Source organism: Lepidochelys olivacea (assembly GCF_965140295.1).
Source record: "Lepidochelys olivacea isolate rLepOli2 genome assembly, chromosome: 6".
NCBI classification, from domain to species: Eukaryota; Metazoa; Chordata; order Testudines; family Cheloniidae; genus Lepidochelys; species Lepidochelys olivacea.
Window position 1 is genome coordinate 35,077,291 of NC_140416.1, and position 23,845 is coordinate 35,101,135.

The 23,845-nt window shown below is 41.9% G+C and overlaps 1 protein-coding gene across 3 annotated transcripts in view; it reads right to left on the bottom strand.

Annotated features, from left to right (window-relative positions):
* SYT9 (synaptotagmin 9) overlaps positions 1 to 12,470 on the bottom strand; it is a 109,353-nt gene extending 96,883 nt beyond the window's left edge. The window contains exon 1 of one of the 3 annotated variants that reach the window (XM_084631953.1): positions 11,968 to 12,463. In XM_084631953.1, the coding sequence (XP_084488079.1) occupies positions 11,968 to 12,391 (424 nt within the window). In that variant the 5' untranslated portion in view covers positions 12,392 to 12,463. Of the gene's footprint in view, positions 1 to 11,967 lie in introns of all 3 variants that reach the window. The other 2 variants (XM_084631955.1, XM_084631954.1) reach the window with 2 other exon arrangements.
* Between the last annotated feature and the right edge of the window lie 11,375 nt (positions 12,471 to 23,845).

Here is a 23,845-nt window from a genome sequence, read left to right on the forward strand (position 1 = left end):
GGAGGGGTGGGCAGCTGCTTTCCCTCCTGTGCAAATGGTGGGGAGTGCGTGGTGCAGCTTTGGCTTCACCTGCCCTACTCAAAGAAGCTGGTCATTGCAGCCACGACGGTGTGGAGGTAGAAGCAATCTTCACCCAGTGAAAGGTTGGCGCATCTTATTGCTCCCTGGAGCGTGTATGTGTGCCTCTTTGCGGGGGGTGGGGGGAAACTCAGAGACCAAACTGAGACTCTGAATCTCAGTTCAGACTCTGGCCTGCTTCTGGAACAGCACAACTATGTGCTGCTCCTTTGGCAGGGCTTGTGGCAAAGCCACTATTCAACAATAAATTTAAAGGCTACATCCAGGCCTACTTTGATAGTTCAGAGCTACTGTAAAGATCAGCCCCCTGAGGACTGCTCCTGCTTAGAGGAATAATCATGTACAGCTCCTGTGTCACCCCCATTTCCAGCCCAGGTGCAAGGGGCCTAGCTGGGAAAAAGGAAGCTGCACTGGAGCATCCCTAAGATCCCTCAGAGATGTCTGGGGGCCAGAGAGGTCCCTGAGGTCCATGGGCAGCAAGGTATAAGATAGAACATCCCTGACATACACAGGGCTATGACTAAGAGTAATGGGATCAAATTAAAAAGGGAAAATACAGTCTTTTTTATGACATTCAGCCTATCTGACCACAAGAACAATTAGGCTGTAGAACACTCTCTCAAGGGAAGTAGTGAAAGCCTTATCACTTAAGGTTTTTAATACGGACTAGATAAAAGTTTTTCATATCTAATGCTGGAACACATTGAGTCTCATGGCAAACCATCATATTGGAGAGGTCACAGAATTATGCATTACTCCAGCAAGCCAATCAGTGCTGTGGGAAAAACATGTATGTTAAAATGTATTTTTACATTTACTGCCTCCCCACAGCCCTATCAGTGGTGCATTCAAGATATAAAACTGCACTTAAATCCATGTTCATTTAAGCTTTTCCATTCATATGCAATAACCTTGCAATGCCCAATAAAAAGAAAAATAGGACAATTACATATAGGAAGTCAAATCTGTAGAAGGGACCTCCTTTGTTTTTATAACTGAAATCAGTTGGGATTATACTTCTGATTCTGATTATTGGATGCAATCAAAGAATTAGATGTCTAAATGCAGACATCTGCATGCACTATTGATTCAGGAAATTAGAAGCCATTTTGTGGCGGGGGAAATGTGGCCTATTATTTGCACTTTGGTCACTCAAATTAGCACAAAATGTAACAATTTAGAACGCTAACATTACGTATCAACAGTACAATATGTTCACAAAAAGTTTTTACAAGGAACTAATAACCCATACAGCCATTAGAAATGAAGACCTCTACATAAGTGATTGGGGCTATGTGCCCTATAAATGTAAATGACTGCCTGTAGAAAATAAACTCATGAATATTTCTTAGAGACGTAATAAAGCAAATTCTGCCCTCAGTCAAGAATGTGCAAATCCCATTGAAAGAAAATGTTGTCACTACTAATGTGATGGTAAGGGCTCAGTGGGAATTACAAGCATATAAAGGTGAAAGCAGAATTTGATCCAATTTTTGAAATCTACAGAATATGCAAAGGCTTTTAAGGTTAGAGTCTTGGAGTAATAAAGAGGGATTGGACTGTAATTAATCCAGACTCCTGAAAATGTTGGTACTTCTTATATTTCTCTTTAGGTAATTTCCCCATCATCTGTATTTTTCCATTGATTATCCTAATTTTCTTTGACAGTGATAGTACATTATAAAAAACTTGCTTGAGTAGTTGGATGTTAGTGGACAAATAATTTCTGATTTGATTTTGTATATGATATGCTAATCCAATTTCCAAGAATGCTTCACAAACCTGCTCTCTAGAATATATTAAAAACACATATAAAATGACCTATATACAGGTCCCTCATATCTTTTCCCTTGAATGTTTCTGTAGGTTCCTAAGATGCATTATTAATGACAGTACTTGCTATTTATTTACTCTGGGTGTATTTCCAGGAATCAAACTCAGTTGCTTTCAAAGATACCATAGGATGAGGTTCTGTGCCCTCAGGAAAAATCTTTCATCATGGAGACCATTGGCATATTCCTCCAGCTCACTTAAAATAAACCTTGCGACCATATTTTCCAGTATATTGCAATGCTATAGTAATTCAGAATATAGACCAATATGCAGGTCCTAATTTTAAGCATGTGCGTAGTTCCATAGAAGTCAATGGGACTACTCATCCACCTAACTTCAGACATGGCTGAACAGGGACCGTATTTGGGAGAGAACTGAAAAACACTAGGGCAGGAACACTGGGTTTGTATTCATTTCTTTGTAAATTTTAAAAGCTCATAAATTCAAGGAGACCTTAAAGAATTTAAAGTAAACAGAGGAAGAATGAGTAAAATGGGTAGCAAAATATAAATAAAAAATAGGAAAAGAGAAGTTATAAAAGTGAGAGGAAAATAAGTGTTATATTTCTTTCATGTGCATGCCTTCTGTTAGAGCCCCCTAACTAAAAACCACAATGCCCCCTGAGAGAGGCAAGCATTTTTCTGATTTTACAGCTGGAGAAACTGAGGCACAGAGCGGGATATTGAAATAAGTGTAAGGATGTGTCATATCATATACTTATAAAAACATATGCTACGAAATGCAAAGATAACCTGGGGAGATGAGCTGTCTTAAGAAAACTAGTGCAAAGGGATCCAGTTGTGACTAGGTATGCGAAGACCTGGGGTTCATTTTGACTCAATGTGCATTTTTGCCTTGGTTGTTCGTGTCATAAAGCAACTCTAATTTTGCAAGTGAATTTCTTTATGTTTGTTATAATTTTAACAAGTCTGGCTGAAGTATCTCCTATTTAAATACAAACAGGGATCAGATGCAGTAATAAAAATGGGAAGTCATATGGGGAACTGATTGAACTAGCAATGGGAAGCTCTGATAAAGTGATTCTCTCTCAAGATTTGTGCTGGGATTTTATCAGGTCACTGCTAACAAATCAGAATGCTTAGCAGCTTATACCAATTGGAGCCTAAAATAATACTGTGGAAGACTGGATACATTTGTTTTCTCTCACAGAGTATTAAAAAAAAAAACCACCCCAAAAATGCAAACTGCAAATGTAGTTAGCAGCACCCTATACTGTACAGCACACCACTGTGTACTTTAAAGGACTACTTTGTAAACTGTGCAAGTCCGATGTAACTCCTGGGTAGTTCTAGGATTACTGCAAGGATAATTTTAATGAAGACATTTACAGCCCTGTCCCTCCCCTCTCCCTCTTTCTACTTTAAGAAAGTCACCTGGACTCCTTTGTAAGAATTTCTGCTTTTCACTTGCTACATTAAATATTTTTTCCCTATGGTCATTTGGTGGGTCCAACTTTTTACAGGTAATTCTCTGCAATCTTGCTGTTTTCTGAGCATGAAGAATTTACTTCAGGTTAATTTTTTAAGACCCTAAATCAACAATATGGGGACGGTTCTCAACAGCTCCGATCTCTTACCCAGCACAGGTGTGGGGAAGAAGGGGAAAGTGGCTAGGAGCCACCTTTACTCCTTCCTCTCTCCTGTGGCCAGCAAGGGGCCAACTGACCTCTCAGAGCAGCCACAGGGAACTAGTGGAAGGGGATGAGGGTGGAAATGCCAGGAGAGGCTGGAGTAAAGTCAGCCACACCAGCTTTTGCCAGCTCAGGATTCCTCAATTTGGAGGAATGCTCAGTTGACTCTTTTAGGGCAGTTTTAAGGTTGCTTATGCAACCCTGGCAGTGCACAGTGACCTTAGCTAGGCTGAGGATCTGGCCATACATGTCTGTACAACATCTACAACAACTAGGCTAAAATCTGAGACCTCTGGATCCCACTGTAATACATCCAATAACAACATCTGAAGCATCTATACATACACAGAATATTCATAAAAATACATTTCCCATAGTATAGGTCTGTAACGGACTGTACAGTTGTTATATTAAAGCAGAACCTTTGTTCAGAAAAAATAATATAGTAACTTGTACAATAATTGTCACCATCTTCTTTAGTTTGATTCACATTGTATCACTGGTTTTGTAAGGCAACAACTAAAGTCCCAAATCTTTGTTGGTAAGCCTACGTGTAGTCCTTCTTGTCTTAGCAGATACATGCTTTTTTGTTTCCTCTTTCTCAAAGCACATCATTTTTACAGTTATCTGTTGAACGCAGCATTTTTTCTCTCGTAACCTGAGTACTTAACCCTATTAGCATCAATGGAAAATCTCTGAACGCCGAGCCATTTACAGTAAATGTGCACTGACACCAATTAAAACAATACACCATCTCAGATGAAAGGGGAGCAGCAAATGTTTCTTTAAATCCCCAAAACTTGTGCCTGACTTTTCAAAAGAGGAAAACAGTGTTCAGCTCCCATTTAAAATATGTGATTAACACTCTATTTGAACAAAGTTTAAAACAATATTTTGGTTTCTGAAATTCAAAGGAATCTGAGCTGCAGTCTCCCTTGTTCATTTGCCGTAATGTCAGAGGACCTGGTTTACTGCTGCCTTACATTGTGTGGAGTGATTTATACTGATGGGAAATGTGTCAAAAACACCATCAGTTCAGAATTGTAGCATTTTACCTTTATTTGTACTGGTGTCACTGGCTACAAAATATGCAGGGCAATGGTGAATCTGGCCCAGAATGAGTAAAAAGCACAGCGACAATAAATGTACTATACCTTGAAAGGGTTATTCCCCTTTTTTTCACTTCATGACTGTGTAAATTGTTTTTTCCCCCTTGGCTGAAATTTCTCATGCTTAAACTAATCTTTTTCCCTGATACTTTTCATTTTTTGGAAGTTTGAACAAAATCAGTTGAGTCACTTTCATGTTATCCAAGCATGAAAAGTTAGATGTGTGCCTCTTAAGAAATTAAGCTACTTTTTTGAAGCCTGGTTTTTACCACCACCACTGAAACCAACCAAACAAAACGCACAAAAGTTTTTAGTTAATGTCAAACTTGCTGGGGACTTAGCCCTAGTAAAGGACAAAGGAATGACATGTTTGAAGAAACCTAAGCTGAGGTTTTCACAGAGGCCCAAAGGGGTGAGGACTCCAGCTCCCACTGAACCACAGCTCCTTTAGGTTCCTGTGAAAACCCAGGCCCAATTCACCAATTTTTTAAAAAAGTGATTTAATATAAGGGCTACAGTTTATTCAGAAAAATGCAAGCCCCCATGATGAGATTGGTTTTAAGATGAGGTCACAACATGTTATTAATCATAATATGGGGTAAAATGTATAGTCCATGTTGAAAAGATTTTCTGTGAGCAAGGGTGTGTCTAGACGAACAGTTAGCCTGTGGCAAGCTGGGGTGTGTATCTACAGCACACTAGCGTGCCACATACTAAGTGGCAGTAGCAGGGTCCACACAGCCAGTTAGTGTGCCACAGGCTAGAGCATTGTAGATTTACACCCTGGCTTGCCAAAGATTTCATTTAAACAAGTCCCAAGTTTGGCTTCTGTGCTCACGTGGTTGGCTGAATGCCAACCAGTCCAGACATCTTTGCTGTTTTCCACTTTTGTTTTTCCTATCGATAATTTATTATGCAGCTAAGCCACCTATATCTGGTGTAGAGGAATCAAGCAGAGTTAAAAATGCACTTAGTTAAGTAAAGTATTGATGAAGAGGACCGTTAGCTTCCACTGACATAAATGTAAATTGTACCCTTTCACACTGTTCCTTCAAAAACCATCACATTTCCATGGCCAGATTTCTTGGTTTCTTGATTGCAATCAACTATTTTTAATTTGATTAAATAATAAAGTCTGATTTTTCCATTACTGTATAAAATCCATCGCTTTTGCTCAAGATGTGTAGAGTTCTTCATGTCTAATGTCCATCACTAAACCACAATATTCACTGTTTATTCTATTTTAGCAGATAGTGATAATTTTAAAAGGACGTAATTAAGAATAACATCTGATCTTATTGGCTTATCCTCAAAATGTGCAATCCAATATGACAGTCAAGAATGGGCAACTTTATTTAGTATTTCTACTGTCATTATTCCGCTCAGTGTGACATTAATGAAAATTCACCATGATTAATGGTCTAGCCCTTTTATATAACTCCCTTATCTGCATAAACGTTTCCTGATCATTCTTCTCATCCTCCTCCAAAGGTCCACAACAGCTTCCAATGACCTTTTTAAATTTTTTATTGTAAGTTTCTAGTGCTGGATCCTTTCACTCTTTTATCTACAGGAAGGGTGAAGAATCCAATCCAGAATGTGCTGTAGCGGCATAATGTCTTTTTTGACATAATCTCCAACATTTTATTGCAGAATTTCCTAGTCCTTTGACTAAACGCTTCATACTTATATTTCAGTAATTATCAACAAACTGGAAACCAGGCAGTGAGCACTCTGTGGCTGCAGGACATGCTCAGTGAGGAGCACATGGAGAGCAGAAGCTGTGGAAAAGGTGGGGGTAATCTGAGAAGGGTGAGACATGCCACACCAGAGGACCCTGCAGAAATGTGCAGGGACAGACACATCTACCAAAGAACTATGACAGACCAACCCTGCCAAATGACTGGTCCCTGGAGAATTCTCTGGCGTGTTGGACTCCAGCAAGAAAATGGGTGAAAAGATATACAAACAAAACAAAAAGCAGTGGCAAAAAAACCCGTAAAAATTGCCATCTGATGTACGGGACTTTGTCATCCAAAATATACATATTGTCCTATTTGTAACGGAAGTGCAAACCACAGTAATTTGCCACAAAATTCACCATTCTGAGAAAAGCAACATTGTCTCTAGTGGACAGAAGAAGACCACTATCACTTACCTTCGGTGCTAAACTGTTAACGGTCCTAAACCCAAAATCATAGTACATTTTTGACTGATCTTCTTACAAAACACCTGCTTCTCTGGCAATCCAGAGTCACATACCTGTGTGACAAAAGTATACAGCTGTTTCTACAGACTCCTAAGACATGCCCCACATCAGATGTTTGACTTGGGAAGTGATAAAGGACTGGGAGAGGGATCTACTAGAGGAAAAGTCCACAAAGAATCAGCACATACTTGCTGTTGCCCTGATTCCTCTACAGCAACCGAACACCCATTCCTCAACTGCAAAATTTTTGTTGGTTTTAATTAAACTCACTTTCCAGGTGACTATCTCAAAGACCCCATAACTCCACGTAAGATGGTTTTCACGTGCATATCTATCTAAGGTACTGATGTGGCCCTCATTACCATAGTATCTGAGCATCTCAGAAGTCTTTAATGTATTTATCCTCACAACACTCCTCTGCGGTAGGGAAGTGCTGTTACTACACCATTTTACAGGTGGGGAATTGAAACAGAGAGGCTAAGAGCCAGCTTGTTAATGGTATTTAGATGCCTAAAGATGCAGATAGGTGCATTTTTCAAAAGTGCCTTGGAACCTAACTCTCATTGAACAAATCCTAGTAGGTGCCTAGCTGCATCTTTAGGTGCCTAAATACTTTGAAAATCTGGTCCTAAGTGACTTGCCCAAGTCATTTTACACATGAAGTCTGTGGTGGAGCAGTGAACTGAACCTGGATCTCTTAAGTCCCAGGTGTGTACCCTAACCAATAGACCATCCTTTCTTCCATATAGGGAAAATTATGTAACAAATAAAGATATTGTACATCACCATTTTCTCCAGGTTGAAGAGTTTAGGTAAGCATATAATTTACTGGGAAAATGCATCTGAGCATGGAGAAACTTTCTAAAAATAGCATTCACATATTTTTGTACAAGAACTGCCATAATGAAAACAGTAGCATTACTAACCATCAGCCACACACCACATATATTTTTCCTTTATAGCCACACTCTTGTCAGCTCTATTTACTAACAAATGTTTATGTATTTTTAAATGGTTTTCTTTTGTGTCTGGCTTGACAGGATTTTCTGCTATCTGAGAGGAACATAGTTTGGGTGGCTGATGTAAAACTTGCTTACATAGTAAAGAGAGTATGACACAATTAAGATGACTTCATGCTTATTTTTGCCCAGAAGAATCTGTCCCCAGCCCTATATTGTAGCCAACATCCTTCCAGTCCTTGAAAACTGATGAGTCTCTCTTCAGAGCCCATAAATTCCATTCCACCATTAATTCAATGGTATTTCTTATGTGAGTAAATCAAGCTGGATTTGGCCTGTCTGCTATTGAAGGGGTACTGTCTCCCTCTTTTGGGAGTTGAATGCACTGTCTTCTTACCATCCATGGATTTGACTGGGAAACCAAACTTTATGGGGAATTCATTTTCTTGACAATCCCACATTTGAACGATAGAAATGTGAGTTAAGTGCAAATTAACAGCTTCCTAACATAGTAGTTACTCTGTGTAATAGATCAGGTTTGCAGCAAATACTGAAAACTCATCCTACCATAATGGTTTAAGAAATAATGAGCTAAAATAAGAAATACAGAAACAGTTTTCTTCATTATGGAAAGTAATACAAGAAGACTAAGAATCTCATATTCTTGCAGCGATGTATGCTCAATGTATATAACTTTACTGAACACGGTATGTTTTTAAAATGTTCCCAGACAGAATGCCAGACATCATGTCTGCATGATACTTTCATGAATAGTCAGGTGTCTTCTACAAAAAATCTCAAAAATGCTTGTTATTCAAAGTGATTTAGGCTACCTCTTTACATATGGTTCAAATAACTCACAATTCTAAGTGATAATTGACTTAAGCAGCGGTCCTTGGGAATCATTACTTAGGATACAAGAATGTGATTGATACCTGAGTATATACAAACTAGAGAAACTAGAAATAGACACAATCACTTCTTGAATGCTTTTTGACAGAGAAGTGTCTGTCACACACAAAGTATTTATTTGAACCAAATTATTCTTAAAATTATTAAATGCATGTGTATAATATTTATTTGGTGAGTTATTCTACCTATCTTTTAGCAAATTTTAAAGTTCTTGTTACAAATGTCTGCAATCTTTTAAAATTAGAGTTGTTTTAAGTGAATGAAGTTATCACGGCTGAAAATAGATCTTAATACAAATAACCTAGACATATGAAAATTCTGCTTCGTTTATTTTACATGGAAGATTTTTTTACCTAACCAGTTTTATTCTCCTTATTGGATTGCTCAAGCTATCTTAGTTTACCCAAGTATTTGTCAGTAATTTACATCATGAAAGCTGTCTCATATTAATCAAGTTACTGCAAAATCTTTGTTTGAAAGCATTAGACATTGAAGAATAGACTGAAATTGGAATAACTGAACTAACTACTGTAAGAATAGTAAATACATCATTATTACTGTGCAGTGACGAGTAGCTGAACTGCCAGTACAATTTAGAGTACTGCAAATACTGTCCAGTTCTCAGTTATTTTAAATCTTTCTAAAAATGGTTCTGCTCATTTTAATTTTCCTTCACACCTGTGAAACCTTGATTTGATGCAGTATAGAAATTGAAATATAGTATTAGAAACGACAATATCCACCTGCTGAAGTGAAAAAACAGATTGACAGAGCCAGAAGAGTACCCAGAAGTCACCTACTACAGGACAGGCCCAACAAAGAAAATAACAGAATGCCACTAGCCATCACCTTCAGCCCCCAACTAAAACCTCTCCAATGCATCATCAAGAATCTACAACCTATCCTGAAGGACGACCCATCACTCTCACAGATCTTGGGAGACAGGCCAGTCCTTGCTTACAGACAGCTCCCAACCTGAAGCAAATACTCACCAGCAACCACACACCACACAACAGAACCACTACCCAGGAACCTATCCTTGCAACAAAGCCCGTTGCCAACTGTGTCCACATATTTATTCAAGTGACGCCATCATAGGACCTAATCACATTAGCCACGCCATCAGGGGCTCATTCACCTGCACATCTACCAATGTGATATATGCCATCATGTGCCAGCAATGCCCTTCTGCCATGTACATTGGCCAAACCAGACAGTCTCTACGCAAAAGAATAAATGGACATAAATCTGACATCAGGAATCATAACATTCAAAAACCGGTAGGATAACACGTCAGCCTCTCTGGTCACTCAGTAAAAGATTTAAAGGTGGCAATTTTGCAAAAGAAAAGCTTCTAAAACAGACTCCAACAAGAAACTGCTGAGTTTGAATTAATATGCAAACTAGATACTATTAACTTGGGTTTGAACAGAGACTGGGAGTGGCTGGGTCATTACACATATTGAATCTATTTCCCTATGTTAAGTATCCTCACACCTTCTTGTCAACTATCTAAATGGGCCATCTTGAGTATCACTACAAAAGTTTTTTTCTCCTGCTGATAATAGCTCATCTTAACTAATTAGCCTCTCACAGATTGTATGGTAACTTCCAACTTATCTGTATGTGTATGTATATATATATGTGTATGTATGTATATGTGTATATATATATATATATATATATATATATATATATTCCATTCTATGCATCTGATGAAGTGGGCTGTAGCCCACAAAAGCTTATGCTCTAATAAATTTGTTAGTCTCTAAAGTGCCACAAGTACAGATACAGACTAATATGGCTTCTACTCTGAAACCTGTCACTGAACACTGAGATTCTGGTTTGATTGAACTCAGTAAAGCTACTTATAGGTTCAAACTGCTATCTGGAAGCAAACATTCTTAAGCTTTAAAACAAATGAAAACACTGAACAACTAAGATGAGATAATTTAAAGTAGTGAATCTATGATTCCTGGTTTCAGACCAGCAGTCACAATTATATTTCACTGGAAATACTGTTGAAATTAAGATTTGCTAAAATTGATGTACATACATGCTTTTGTCCTAAATGAATCCAGTTTCAAGGGGAGGAATCTAATCATATGAATAGTGTAACCACCTGAAAGAATGGCTGGAAATTGATGACACCAGTTGTTGATTTCTTCAAAAATCCTAATGATTTAGGAACACATAAAACCCCATAGGGTTTTACCTTTTAGCAGCCTTCTACAGTACTCTGCAGAAAAACACTTAGATCAGGTCGTTGCTTGAAACTAAAGAATAGATTCTGTGACTGAGTCCACTCCTGTCCTGAACAATCAGAGCTATTGCTTTTATCCTACGGGAATGTTTCCCCTCTGAAGTTAGAGCAGAAGGGGTGTATATGCCCTGGGGAGTGGGTATGAGGAGGGACACATTCTTCACCTCCCTTGTTGTTCAGTGGAGGTACCTAGGGGTAGGGTGAGGCTGTTGATTTAGCATCTCCCCAGGGCTGGGGTGTGATGGGAAGTATTGATTCCTCACCTCCCCATGGCTGGGTGTGATGGGGGTATTGATTCTGCGTCTCCCCATGGGTGGGGCGGGATGGGGGGTGTTGATTCTACGTCTCCCCATGGGTGGGGCAGGATGGGGGTGTTGATTCTGCGTCTCGCCATGGGTGGGGCGGGATGGGGGTGTTGATTCTGTATCTCCCCATGGGTGGGGTGGGATGCGGGGTATTGATTCTGCGTCTCCCCAGGGCTGGGGCGGGATGGGGGGGTGTTGATTCTGTATCTCCCCAGGGCTGGGGTGGGATGGGGGGTGTTGATTCTGCATCTCCTCATGGGTGGGGCGGGATGGGGGGTATTGATTCTGCATCTCCCCAGGGCTGGGGTGGGATGGGGGTATTGATTCTGCGTCTCTCCAGGGCTGGGGCGGGATGTGGGGGGTGTTGATTCTGTATCTCCCCATGGGTGGGGCGGGATGGGGATATTGATTCTGTATCTCCCCATGGGTGGGGCGGGATGGGGATATTGATTCTGCGTCTCCCCATGGCTGGGGTGAGGAGCATTGATCCTGCTTCTCCCGGACTCCAGACACCGGGGAAGGCGTCTTGGGGGAGTGGGGTTTCGCTCCTTCCCAGTAAGTTAGCGACACAATGAGGGTGGGAAGGAACTAGGGAGTATTGTTTTCTCCGAGCATCCCCCGCCCTCCGGCCTGAGCAGCAGCGTGTACCTGAGTCCGTGAGCCGGGGTCGGGCTCTGTCCCGCAAGTAGTAGATGAAATCCAGGCAGTTCTCGTTCTCCACCGCCCCGCTGGAGCAGAGCTCGGCCAGCAGCTGCAGCGCTTTCTGGCAAATCTCGTCCTCCCTGCCGCCAGGCATCGCCCCCCAGCATCCTTGGGAATGGAGCCGAGCTCTCCGCTCACACTGCACGCGGCGGCTGCCTCTGCCCGCCGCCCGCCTGCAGCCGCCGATGCCACTGGGCAGCCGCCTGCATAGTTGGGAGCCAGCCGCAGCGGAGGTCCTCCCCCCCTTTGCAAGCCCCCGCGCCCCCTCTGCTCCGAACTGAGCCTTTCTTGGGGGCTGCCCTGCTGGCTCTGCTCTGGAGGGAGCACCAGGCTGCTCCTGGCAGCAGGAGGAGGATCCCACTAGTTGCATGCGGTGCGATAGGAGGCAGGGAAGCGGCCGGGGCTCTCTGAGCCTGTCCCCCGCCTGTGCTCCGAGCGGCGCGGGCACAGCTCTCCCCAGCGGCGGGAGCGTTCAGTGCACAAGCGCTGCCATCCTCCTCCCAGTCGTGGCCGAGGGGCGGGAAGGGGCCAGGGACCAGCCCAACGCCGGATAATGACACCCAGCCTCTGCTGGGCTGGGCTTAGCCTGCTCCCCTGGGGGCCTGCTCCGGAGAGCGTCCCACTCCGGCACAAACTTTCCCGCCCGTCTTCCAGGGGAGGAAACATGAACATACTTGTTGTGGCAAGTGATGGGCGCTGACACACGCTGCCTTGCTTGCGGCCAGATGAGGGGCGCGGGCCCACACACACACACACACTCCAGCACATATACTCAGTTACTGACATCCAGATCTCTCTCTCTCTGTCTCACACACACACACCCCTTCCCCACACGCAGCTCATAGGGGCCGCACCCCCTGGCTTGAAGTGGTTTCCATCATATACAGGGTTTACAGTTTGGTTCAGTGGCTCTCAGCACCCCCGCTATACAAATTGTTCCAGCACACAGAGGTGAAAGGGGCGGGGGTAGGGGGCGGCGGGAGCCCCCAGCCCTTTAAAATTGCAGCTAGAGCCCCAGGCAGCAGGGGCCAGGCAGTGTGGCTGGGCTGGCTGGCGGAGGCTGACCCCAGCCCTGCCCCCTTCCATGTGAGGCCCTGTCCATTCCAGGGGCCTGGAGCCAGGCCCCCATACAGGTAAGTCTTCTATGTTACTTTCACCCCTGCCAGCACTCCTCACACACGCGCACACACACACACAAAATTATGTCCCACAAACCCCCCACCCTGACACACAGTTAAGTCCATCTCTCTCTCTCTCACACACAGAGGCATATATACTCAATTACTTAAGTCCAGATGTCACACTAACACAGACACTCAGTTACTTATGTCCTGGTCTCCCTCTCTCTCACACACACACACACACACTTGCTTATGTCCAGATAATGGACGCACGCACACACACACGTACACCTACTGATTATCTGCTTATTTCCAGATTTTAGGCAAACAGGAAACACACGCATACGTACATGGGGTCCATATACTCATTTGCTTATTTCAGTCGATGGACAAATACAAAATTCTGAGATTTGGATGTGTAAATTAATTCAGTGAAACCAAGAAGTGTAAATCACAAAGATGAAGCCATGATTAAGTGTGTTGAGCAGAGGGTGATGGGACAGAAGATCAGGAAGGAGGGAGAGCACAAAATGCAGGTGGGGAAGAGGAAGGAAAAAATGAGGGAAGAGCAGATAGGTACAAAAATACAAGGAGTAAGGGTGAAGAAGTGTCAACATGGGACAACGTCAAAAGCTCTGCAAAAATAGAGGGACAGGGAGAGAGGTGCAAAGTCCAGGAGTGGCAACAAGGTTAAAAAATGGGGGGAGGAGGAGCGGAGAAGGAAAGGAATAGGCAATAAAATGGAGGAGGGAGTAGTTCAAAGAGGCACAAAAAAGAGGAGGGATGTGAGGAGAAGCCCATAAAAATGATGGTAAGGAGGACAGAAAGAGTTCGGAAAAAAGGAGGGGGCAAAAATGAAGGCAGATATGAGGAGAAGGTGGCACAGGGATTTCAGGGGAGCATGAACAAGCCTTTTTCCTCAGGAGGCTGTACACAGGAAGAGAAGGGGTATATCAAATAAGAGAGAGATGGAGTGGAAATGTGGGAGGACAAGAAAAAAGCAGAGTGGTGCTAAGAGGCTGTAAATACTGCAGGCAATCCATCTCTTTGGGTAAACCTCATAGGAAAGCAAGGGATGCACTTTAAGAGAGTTCTGGGTCACATTTCATTGTATATCTGGGTTTTCTCTCTGGTTGGAAAGCCAAACCTGTCTTCTGTCAGAGACCTCAGCTTCTAAAGATTAACTAGAGAACAGAAACAGGAACACTTTGAAATCCTAAATCATAGTTCAGAGATGTCTGTATTGTAGGAAAACATCAGAAGTGATATAATGTGTAAAAATAAACCTTAAATGAAGGGCCTGATCAATATAATCTCTGGCAAACCCTTGGGAAAATTTCTTTTCTCTTCTTGTTCTTGATGAATCAAGTCTATGCTTCTTTTCACTGCCTTTAATTTTTATAAACAGTTTGTAAAATACCATATGCTTTTTGTGTCTCACTACCTACTCCCATTCAGAAATGATTACGTTCACTGAGCTAATTGTCTTGCAATTATTTTCTATAAATAATGCATGCACTTACTGTCTGGAACCAAGTGGTAGAGAAAATATTATAGTTTTATGATTGTATGGTGGGCCTATTTTCAGTTAGTTTAGAAGTATAGGCAAGAATGACTTTTCTGAAACTGCTGAATGTGAGTTAGGAGCAGATTTCATACTGTGCAACCCTTATTTTTCTCATTTCTGGTTCTGTAGTGCTTGCCACAAGCTTCCCATTGGAGATTTAACACTAGCCACAGTCCATAGTCTCCATTTTAAAAAAATTCCAGCATCTTTAATGGGCTAATGATAGGCTCGCCGTTTAAAGTTTAACAGTTGCCATCTAATTTCTGAAGAATAAGGATAAGCTTCTTATTCTCTAGACCTACTCAAGCAAGTGATCAGATACCAGGATGATGAGTGAACTATGAAAGCCTAAATCAGGATTCACACAAGAAGGCAGCTCTTTTATGCTGCCTTCTTGTTTTCCAGAGTCTAAGATATATTTTTTTAAAAATGAAGTCGCTAACTGTTACAATGGTTGCTGAGATACGCTCAGGTCACACTTTTGAGGGTAAGGGACGCTGTGACATCAGCCTGTGTTTGCAGAACCTGCAACAATAGTTCTGAGAGGTGTAATCTGACCCATTCATCTCAATGGGGACTGAGATGCCAGTGTTAGTACTTTAAATGTTAACATTGTTAACTCATTGCTCATCAGAGCATTTAAGAATGGAGAGGGAAGATAATGTTAGATGAAGACAATGAAGTTCTATTGTGAATGACAGCTTATTTTGGCCCCACCAAATATGACCACTTTTCTCTACAGCGCAATCAGAAAGGAGCAAAGTGCAAGGAACCCAGCAAAGCCCAAGTTGGGCATCAGAGCCCCCTCGAGGGAGAGCCAAGCTCAGGAATCCCAGCAAGGCATGTGAGCCTTATGTAAGCTCCTTGGGGCAGGGACTGTCTTTTTGTTTTGTGTTTGTACTGTGCCTATGGATCCTGGGCTATGATTGGGATTCCTAGGCACTATGACAATACACATAAATAAGGCTAGCAATAAGGGAAGTGTGGGATAGAAAGAAATAATTTTAAATTGTTGGACGCCAAGTAATTTTATTTTAAAAATTACTAAAACAATTTAGTTTAGAGAATCAAGAAATGGTAGGCCAGCTCTTTCTAATTGTGTCTCTTATTGCCATCTTGGGGATGTAACTCTCACTATTTTAGTCACAGCGTTATTTTTTAAATTACCTTACAGAACACCATGATTGAGACCAAACAAAATAATCACAGCGATTAACCATGGCTATTTTATCATTCAGAAAAGGAAAAAAAACATTAAACGAAACAACACAAATGATAGAACACAATTGATAAACTGGTTACTTTGGTTACAATCTCTTCTTTATTTCTGTCTGTGAAGACATTTTAGCAGAGTTTACACCTTTGAGAAGGGACTAGCTAGGGGGCAGTCTTCATTTGGTAAGTTAAGACCAAAGTATATTGTTTCCCAAATTACTGTGAATTCAGTCTTAATATCTTATTAGATACTTTAAAACTGTTCATGTGGAGGCAAAATAATTTAAGGGCAAGTGAAACCTGTCCAGTTATTAATAATAATAATCAGTCAGTTTAGAGATGGACACAGGAAGCAATTGTAATTAAATCCTATGACATTGAAGGAGGTATATAAATCAGTACTTAGAAGAAGCCATTTAATGAACTGTCTTGAGACAGGCCAAACATAAATATTAAGAAATTTATATTCAATTAAATTCCACTGTTTTTTCTCTGTTTGCCAATGTTTAGCCTTGTCTCCTCTTCAGGACTATATAGTCTAACCATTTGGTGATTAAAATAAGAACTGTAAATATTTTAAGTTACAACAGCATTTCCATATCCCAACAAGATTATTACAAGCATTTTAAATCAAATTTCTTGGCAGTGTTTTAGCTAACTTTCTCTTACTGTAGCAGGTGAGCACCCACTCCAGCCCTGAAAGGATTGGAAAAGCCCTGCAGAGGGCTAGGGCTGGGGAAGGGAGTAAAACCCCAGCTGATTGGGGGAAGTGGTGGCCGCTGAGGGCCACGCCCCAATCAGGGCCCCGCTGGCTCTATAAAAGCTTTGAGCCAGCAGTTCTAGCAAAGATTCTCTTTAGCTTGGACAGAGAGGGACCTGGCTGTAAGGGCTGAGAAAGTACCTAGATTGGGAGCAGAGCTGGGGAGCTTGGGCCTAGGAAAGCCCTAGGCTGCAGGCCTGGGAAGGCCTATTAGGTACGGGGGTTGCGGGGGCAGCCACTGGTAGGCAGAGGCAGCAGGTCTAAACCCCCTTGCCTGTGATGAGTGGCTTATACTGCAGTCTGCCCCAGGGAGAGGGGGCTAGTTGGTGACTGGCAGTAGCCTAAGACTGAGGTGAGGTGGGGATAGTGGGTGGGGGTTCCCCTGGGAAGGGGAGACCCAGAACTGTGGGAGTACTGCCAGGGGGCATGGGGGCCTGGGGTGGTGAGATACTGGCTGGAAGAGGGTGCTCTGGAGGCTGGATGCTAATTCCCTGAGATGACCAGCAGGAGGTGCTGCTGGGTAAGTCTGTGCCTGTGATACTTACCAATCCATGTTGAAGTATTGGAGAGGGTTTCTTGGGTTAGCATCTTCTTTAGTCTTGGCAGCTTGCTTGTAGACATAATCAGGATAAGTTGATGAGTGCTTTGTGCTTCCTGTTAATGCAGGTTGGCAGAAGGGGTGTATGTGTGTGAGTGGTGCTTGCGTTGGTGTGTGTTTTTTATACTTCCTTCCTATTTCCATGAAATTAGGAAAATGCACTTCTTACAGGCTGGGTGATTCAAAGTTGGTTGCTGTCATTCTTTCATTGGCTCCATGCCTTTGGGGTTTGCTGAGGTGACACCTTTAGCTCCTGAAGATGAAATCTGCCTAATGCATATTCAACATTTAATTGTCTTTTTTCTACTTGTGCCAGGAAAGCATCAAATAATTTTTAAACTTAGTTTTAACTCTTTTTTATTAAACAATTTTCTGAGATAGTCTTTCAATTTCATTAGAATTTGATAGGAAACAAAATTCTGTTTTCCGAATGTCCAACTTCCTGTTCATGTAAAAGTTTTCAGTTTTTGAAGCAGTCTTTTAATATTCAATAATTTTTAAAGAAAGTCAGTAGTTTAAGTAGTTGTTGAAACTAAATGATCACTTTTGGAAGGATGATTCTTCCTGTGTTGGATTAGAGAGTTATTTGAGCAGTGCCAGTATTTAATTTTTTTTCCATTAATATAAATATTCTATACTTAAAATGGCTTCTTACATTAGTAATTAATTTAGCAAGGTCCTTAGAATCCATGTTGGAACATAAAAGCATTTTGTAATTTACATGGCAATGATATTAGGAGCTTTGCATTTAGCTAACATATTTGGAAGCATGCATTTCATAAAGACGTTTGCCATTTAAACATTTAAGAAATAAAGAAAAGGTTTAAAACATTCCAACAAATGTTTTCCCTCTAGAGGCTTAAAGACACAAGAAGCGATTTTTCTTGCAAAAGTGTGGAGGTTGATAGAGGCACAATTTACCTGTGGATTTATAACAGAACTCTACATTCCTTTTTCCATCAGGTTTCAGAGTAACAGCCGTGTTAGTCTGTATTCGCAAAAAGAAAAGGAGTACTTGTGGCACCTTAGAGACTAACCAATTTATTTGAGCGTAAGCTTTCGTGAGCTACAGCTCACTTTGAGCTGTAGCTCACGAAAGCTTATGTTCAAATAAATTGGTTAGTCTCTAAGGTGCCACAAGTACTCCTTTTCTTTTTTCCATCAGGTCTTTCATGTTTTAGAGAATGTTTCACATGATTTGCTTTCTTGATATAAGGATTACATTTGGACTAGTTGGTATCTTATACATAGGGACAGGATCTGGTCTAGATAAGACACTGTTAGTGTTTGTCTCTTAATCCAAGCTCCTTAGCGTTACAATCTGTTATAGCAATTAAAATTTTATTAAATATTTTGTGCCAAGCCTACATTTCAGTAGCCAATATATCTTTTTAAACATAGGACAAAAGAAAATAGTATAAAATTAAAGCATGGTAAAGTGTAAAATGCAGCTTTTTCTAAACATGGTTTTATGGCTTTACAGCTAAGGAAGGAATATCTTCCTGACATTCGCTTATCCTTGGGGACAGAGTAGACACTTCCTGCCATTTCTTTAAGTAGCCTGAATATTTTATAACATAATTAACTAAAAAGATACACTGGTATTATATTTTCAAACATCCTGGCTACAACTTGTAGCTATATCTCATATTAAATTAAGATACAAACAGATTTGTAATTACCAACTATTAAAAGAATAAAAGTTGTATTAATATAATTTTGGTATCAATATTGTGTCTCTCCTCACAGGAGTCAAGCTTCAGGAGCCCAGCAGAACCCAGAGGTGCATTCAGACCACACTAAAGCACAGCTGTTTCTAGTCTTGTAAGTGGTATTTTGTGTGAATGAATGATGACCCAAAACCCAATTTTTTTTTAAAGATGAGAGAGGCTCTGAAGTGTGTGTGTGAGAGAGATCATTTTGTGGGATGTTACAAAAACTTTATTGGTGCTCAATTGGGATGACCTCATAATTTACACATGGACAACCATTGTGTGTGTTCTGTATGCTTTACAGAAAGCTTTATACATTTTTACTGGGGTACCATTTTTTGTAACACTTTGTACTCTTTCTAGAAGCAGAAAACAGAGGAAAAATTATAACTGGTGCCACAAAAAACTCCAAAATCTCAAACAGTTTTACTATAATTAATATTGGGCTGTTATGATCTAATACCTCATCCTCTTCAATGAGATAGTGTAATTTGTTTCTATCTTTGTTAAAGGGGGATTCCCAGCTCTTTTTAGCCCTAATAATTCTTGAGATGTGGGACCTTAAGCCATCATTAGTCCAGAACTGGACATTGCATATCTATCTAGCTAGTTGAGATTCTTATACAACCTCCATTGCTGTAGTACCTGAGCACCTCACCATCTTTTATTTATCCTCACAATACCCATGTGAGGTAGGGAAGTACTACTTATGCCCATTCTATAGTTAGGAAACCAAGGCACAGAGATTCTACGTGACTTGTCCAAGAACACACAGGCATCTATGACAGAGCTCTGAAGTCCTAAGCTAGCACCCTAACCTCTGGTCATATCTTATAACACAAACTATTGTAATTTTATTGGTGGGGGAGGAGAACAGGGAAGAAAGAATTTCATCATTTGGCGGAAAGGAGGAGACTGTTTTATGGCAGCTCAATGAAGCTGATGAGAGGTTTGGAATGTTAGAGGTAGATCCAGTGGAGATGGATTAGCAAGCGGAGTGCAGATAAAGAATTAAAGGTACATGATCAGTGCAATTTATCATATTGTTCCACAATTGACCTCTTAGCTACCACCATTTTATTTAGGACACATTTAATGTGTGTATGTATATACATATATACACACAGAGGCTTTGCCTACACTAGCCTTTTTTTCCTAACACTATTAATATTTTAATGGTGCTAACACTGTAAAACTTTGCATTGCTTGTACTATGTCATGTAAACCTGGGCTTAAAATAGCTGTGACGGCCTGGAGCCTCATCTACATTAGTGCAGCACTAGGGGTTCAATGGTGGGAAATTTTTTCAGACAGAAGGCCAGGGGAGAAAAGACCATGAAATAGTTTGTTTAGAAGCCACAGCTTGTATTTAATGTAATAATGACTTTTCCCTGCTGCTTGCACAGAAAAAGTGAATTGTAAAGGTAATCCTACTAAACTAAGGCATCTGTTCTGAAAAGCTCTAAGTAGATTTTCAGTGTGCTGTCCACAATAATGCCCAGGCCTTTTTCCTGAAGGGGTATGTTAGAGTTGCCTGCAGAATCTGAGTAATGGAAGTTATTCCTTCTGATGTGCTTTACCTTGCATTGTGAACATTGAATTACATCTGCCACTGTGTTTTCCAATCACCTGTTTTTTTAGTCTTTTCTAGCCTTGACTAACCTAGTTTTGTGTCATCTACAGATTTTGCCACTTCACTGTCTTACTCACTTTTCAAGATGATTAACTGGGTTTTAAAGCACCACATAGATTATACAGTGCTTGCTACCTCTGAAAACACAATGTTTCCTGTGTGGTGACATTTGAGGGGTTTCTGCCCATGCACTGCTGGTTTGGGTCCCTGGTAAGAACATGGGGCCCCAGGATAGTGGGGAGGGGGCTGGAATGTCAAGGGACCATCAGGACACCGAGCCTGCACTGCCAGTTTCTGTCCCTCCATATGTGGTCTGCCATTGTACAGGGAGCAGCCCCCCCACCTACAAGAGGAACCCTCAGTTGTGACCCCATCACTTCCCTCCTGGAGGTTGAGGAGCACCTCCCTGCAGAGAAATCAGAGGTTCTAGAGATGGGGGTGAAGAACAGACTGACAAATTAGACTTATGTGAGACTATAAAAGGGCTAAGACTTTGGAGGCCCCTAAGCTGCTGGCAGTCGCTGATGATGGAGCGCTGTGCCCTGAGAAGGAGGATAGTGTTGTGCTGGGTGGTAGCTCCGTGTGAGGAGCTCCCAGTGGGGTACTGTCTTCCCAGAGCATGGTGAGTCCTCAAGCTCCTGATTCTGCATGCTGCAGTGATGACACTGGCTCCCAGCCTGGGGCTGCACTGCCTAGCACTCTTGGGAGCAACTGGCATATCCATATTCCCAATGAATTTCTGATTCATGAATGATGGGAATGTTACAGTGGTGGCTCAATGTTCTACTTAGTGGGTGGAGTCTGGGAGAGATGAAGAGGATGACTATGATCTCACTGGTCCCTGATGTCCCAGTCAGCTATATAGGAAGGCTGGGTACAGTGTGAAGGAGATTAAGGACTTTTTGGAGAGCACTAAAGGGAAGCGGAGACCTGAGGTCAAGGCCTATGTCCCTGTTTTACAGCACTTTGTTCATTCAGCTGCCCTTGTCTTGAGACATACCTCGGCTGATTGTAGGAAAAATTTCCTTCTCAAAGTTGTTGAGAAAGGTGAGGAACCTTGTGTGGATTTTTCAAGATCTGTAGACCTCCCAACAGCTCATTTTGTTCCAAGTACTTCTACTTTCCATTGCTTCTCTCTTCTGTTCAGCTCTCTCCTTCCAGTCTCTATGGTGCTGCTCAGTTTTGGCTCTGTATTAATGCATGTGGGGATGTCATAAAAGGGCACAACTCTTTGAATTTCTCGGACAAAACAGGTTGTCTCTTTGCAAGAGATGCACTCAAACCCTGACAATCGGGAGTTGGTTGAAGGAATGGGATGAGGAAGCTTTCTTGAGCCATGGCTTCAATGTCACTCCTGGGTTAGCAGTTCTTCTCTTCTCTTTCCCTCCCTCCTCCTCCCCCCTCCCCAAATTGCAGGGGCACAGATCTCCTCTGTGAAGGAAATTGTGTAAGGCCAGCTCCTCTGGGTAGAGACGCATACTGACGCTATTGTTTTTCATCTTTTTACTGTGAATGCTACTACTCTGGGATGAGATCATGTCTCTTTTCTGCAGACACTTGCACATGCTGTGCTTGGATGTGGCCCTGATACTATTATTGTCCTGGGAGGGAATTTCTATTGAACTGTAGATTGTTTTAGACAGGAATCATGAGGAGCCATATACTCAGACAAGGAACTGTCATCTCCTGCAAACCTTTGAGCTAGTAGATGTTTGAAGGTTCTTTCACCCCACTGTTAGGCAGTACTTTTGGCTGAAAGCTACTCCCAACCAGGCCTCAGGGGCTAGACAGGATCACTTTTATACCATGAAGGTCAGTGTGAATATATTTGTTCAGTCTTCCATGTCTCCTACTCGCTTCCATGTCTGATTATCATTGTTTGTCAGTGTGTCTCCCTCTTCCTGCCTGTATTTCCCACTGCCATTTAAAAACCAGATTATTACAGGACTTGAATTTCACCCAGATATTTGCTGTGTTTTGGGAGCTTTGGCAGTAGCACTAGCTGCTGCATGAGTCCCTGAGAAAGTGATGGGATGTTGAAAAGATCCAGATCTACCTGTTCTGCCAGTAGTATACCCAGGCTGCCACATGGTCCTTGTGCCCTGGAACAAGACATCTTGAGTCTCTGTGGCAACCTTGATATGGGAAACCCAGTGCAGATTCACCAAACCTTAACTGAGGTGCTTGTTGGAAGAGAATGTGCAAGGAGCCCTGGTTTAGACCCATTTTATGCATCTTTCTGGAACTGACACTCCCACAAGGTTTTTTTTCTGGGATGGAGGAAGTGCACAGACTGTCAGCAGATTTTTAGCCTCCAGCTGCCAGACGTTTTCTGAGGCTGATGCTGCTGAGATCTGGAAAGCAGCTGTTTCTTTTTACAGTACTCTGTACTTGCCTGATGCCTGTGTTGTGCTGGCAATGGAGGCTCTGTACCAGGGGTTACCCATCTGACTGGTGAGGAACAGAGATGTCGCTGTGGGAGCTCTCTGATGCAGTCCAGAAGCTGTCTACAGGCCAGGCCCCAGTGAGTGATGGGCTGCCACCTGAATTCTACAAGCGTTTCTGGCATCTGATCAGTCCTGACTTTTTTTCTAGGGGTGCTGGAGTGTATCCAGGAGAAGGATCTGCCCTTCAATTACTGCAGAGCTGCGATCACCCTGCTGTACTACAAAGGGAACCTCTGTGACTTACATAACTTGAGACCTATTTCTCTTCTCTGTTCTGATTATAAGACTTTATCCACTGCCTTAGCCAATTGACTCCCGGACTGTTTGATACACCCGGATCAAACATTGTATTCCTAACTGCTCTGTTTTTGATCTGTTTTTAATTCATGATGTTTTTACTGTTAGCACACTTTGTAATCTGGGTGTGCAGTTTGTTTCAATGGACCAGGAGAAGGCCTTTGATAGCGTTAACCATGGTTATCTTTTAAAGAAGTTGGAAGGTTTTGGTATTGGGCCAGTCTTTTTGGTGCCCTAAAGATAATCGGGGTCTTAACCATTGCTTTCCAGTCTGCAGAGGCATTTGTCAGGGGCATCCTCTGTCTGGGAAGCTGTAGGCTCTTAGTTTGGAGCCATTCCTGCACCTTCTCTGAAGCTGTCTGGCTTTCTGTGTAAGGGTACGGGATGTTTTCCCAGTTCATTTGTCAGTCTAAGCTGAAATCAGTTTTTTATCACATCTGATGGTGACATGCAGGCACTCTGTGCTTATGTATA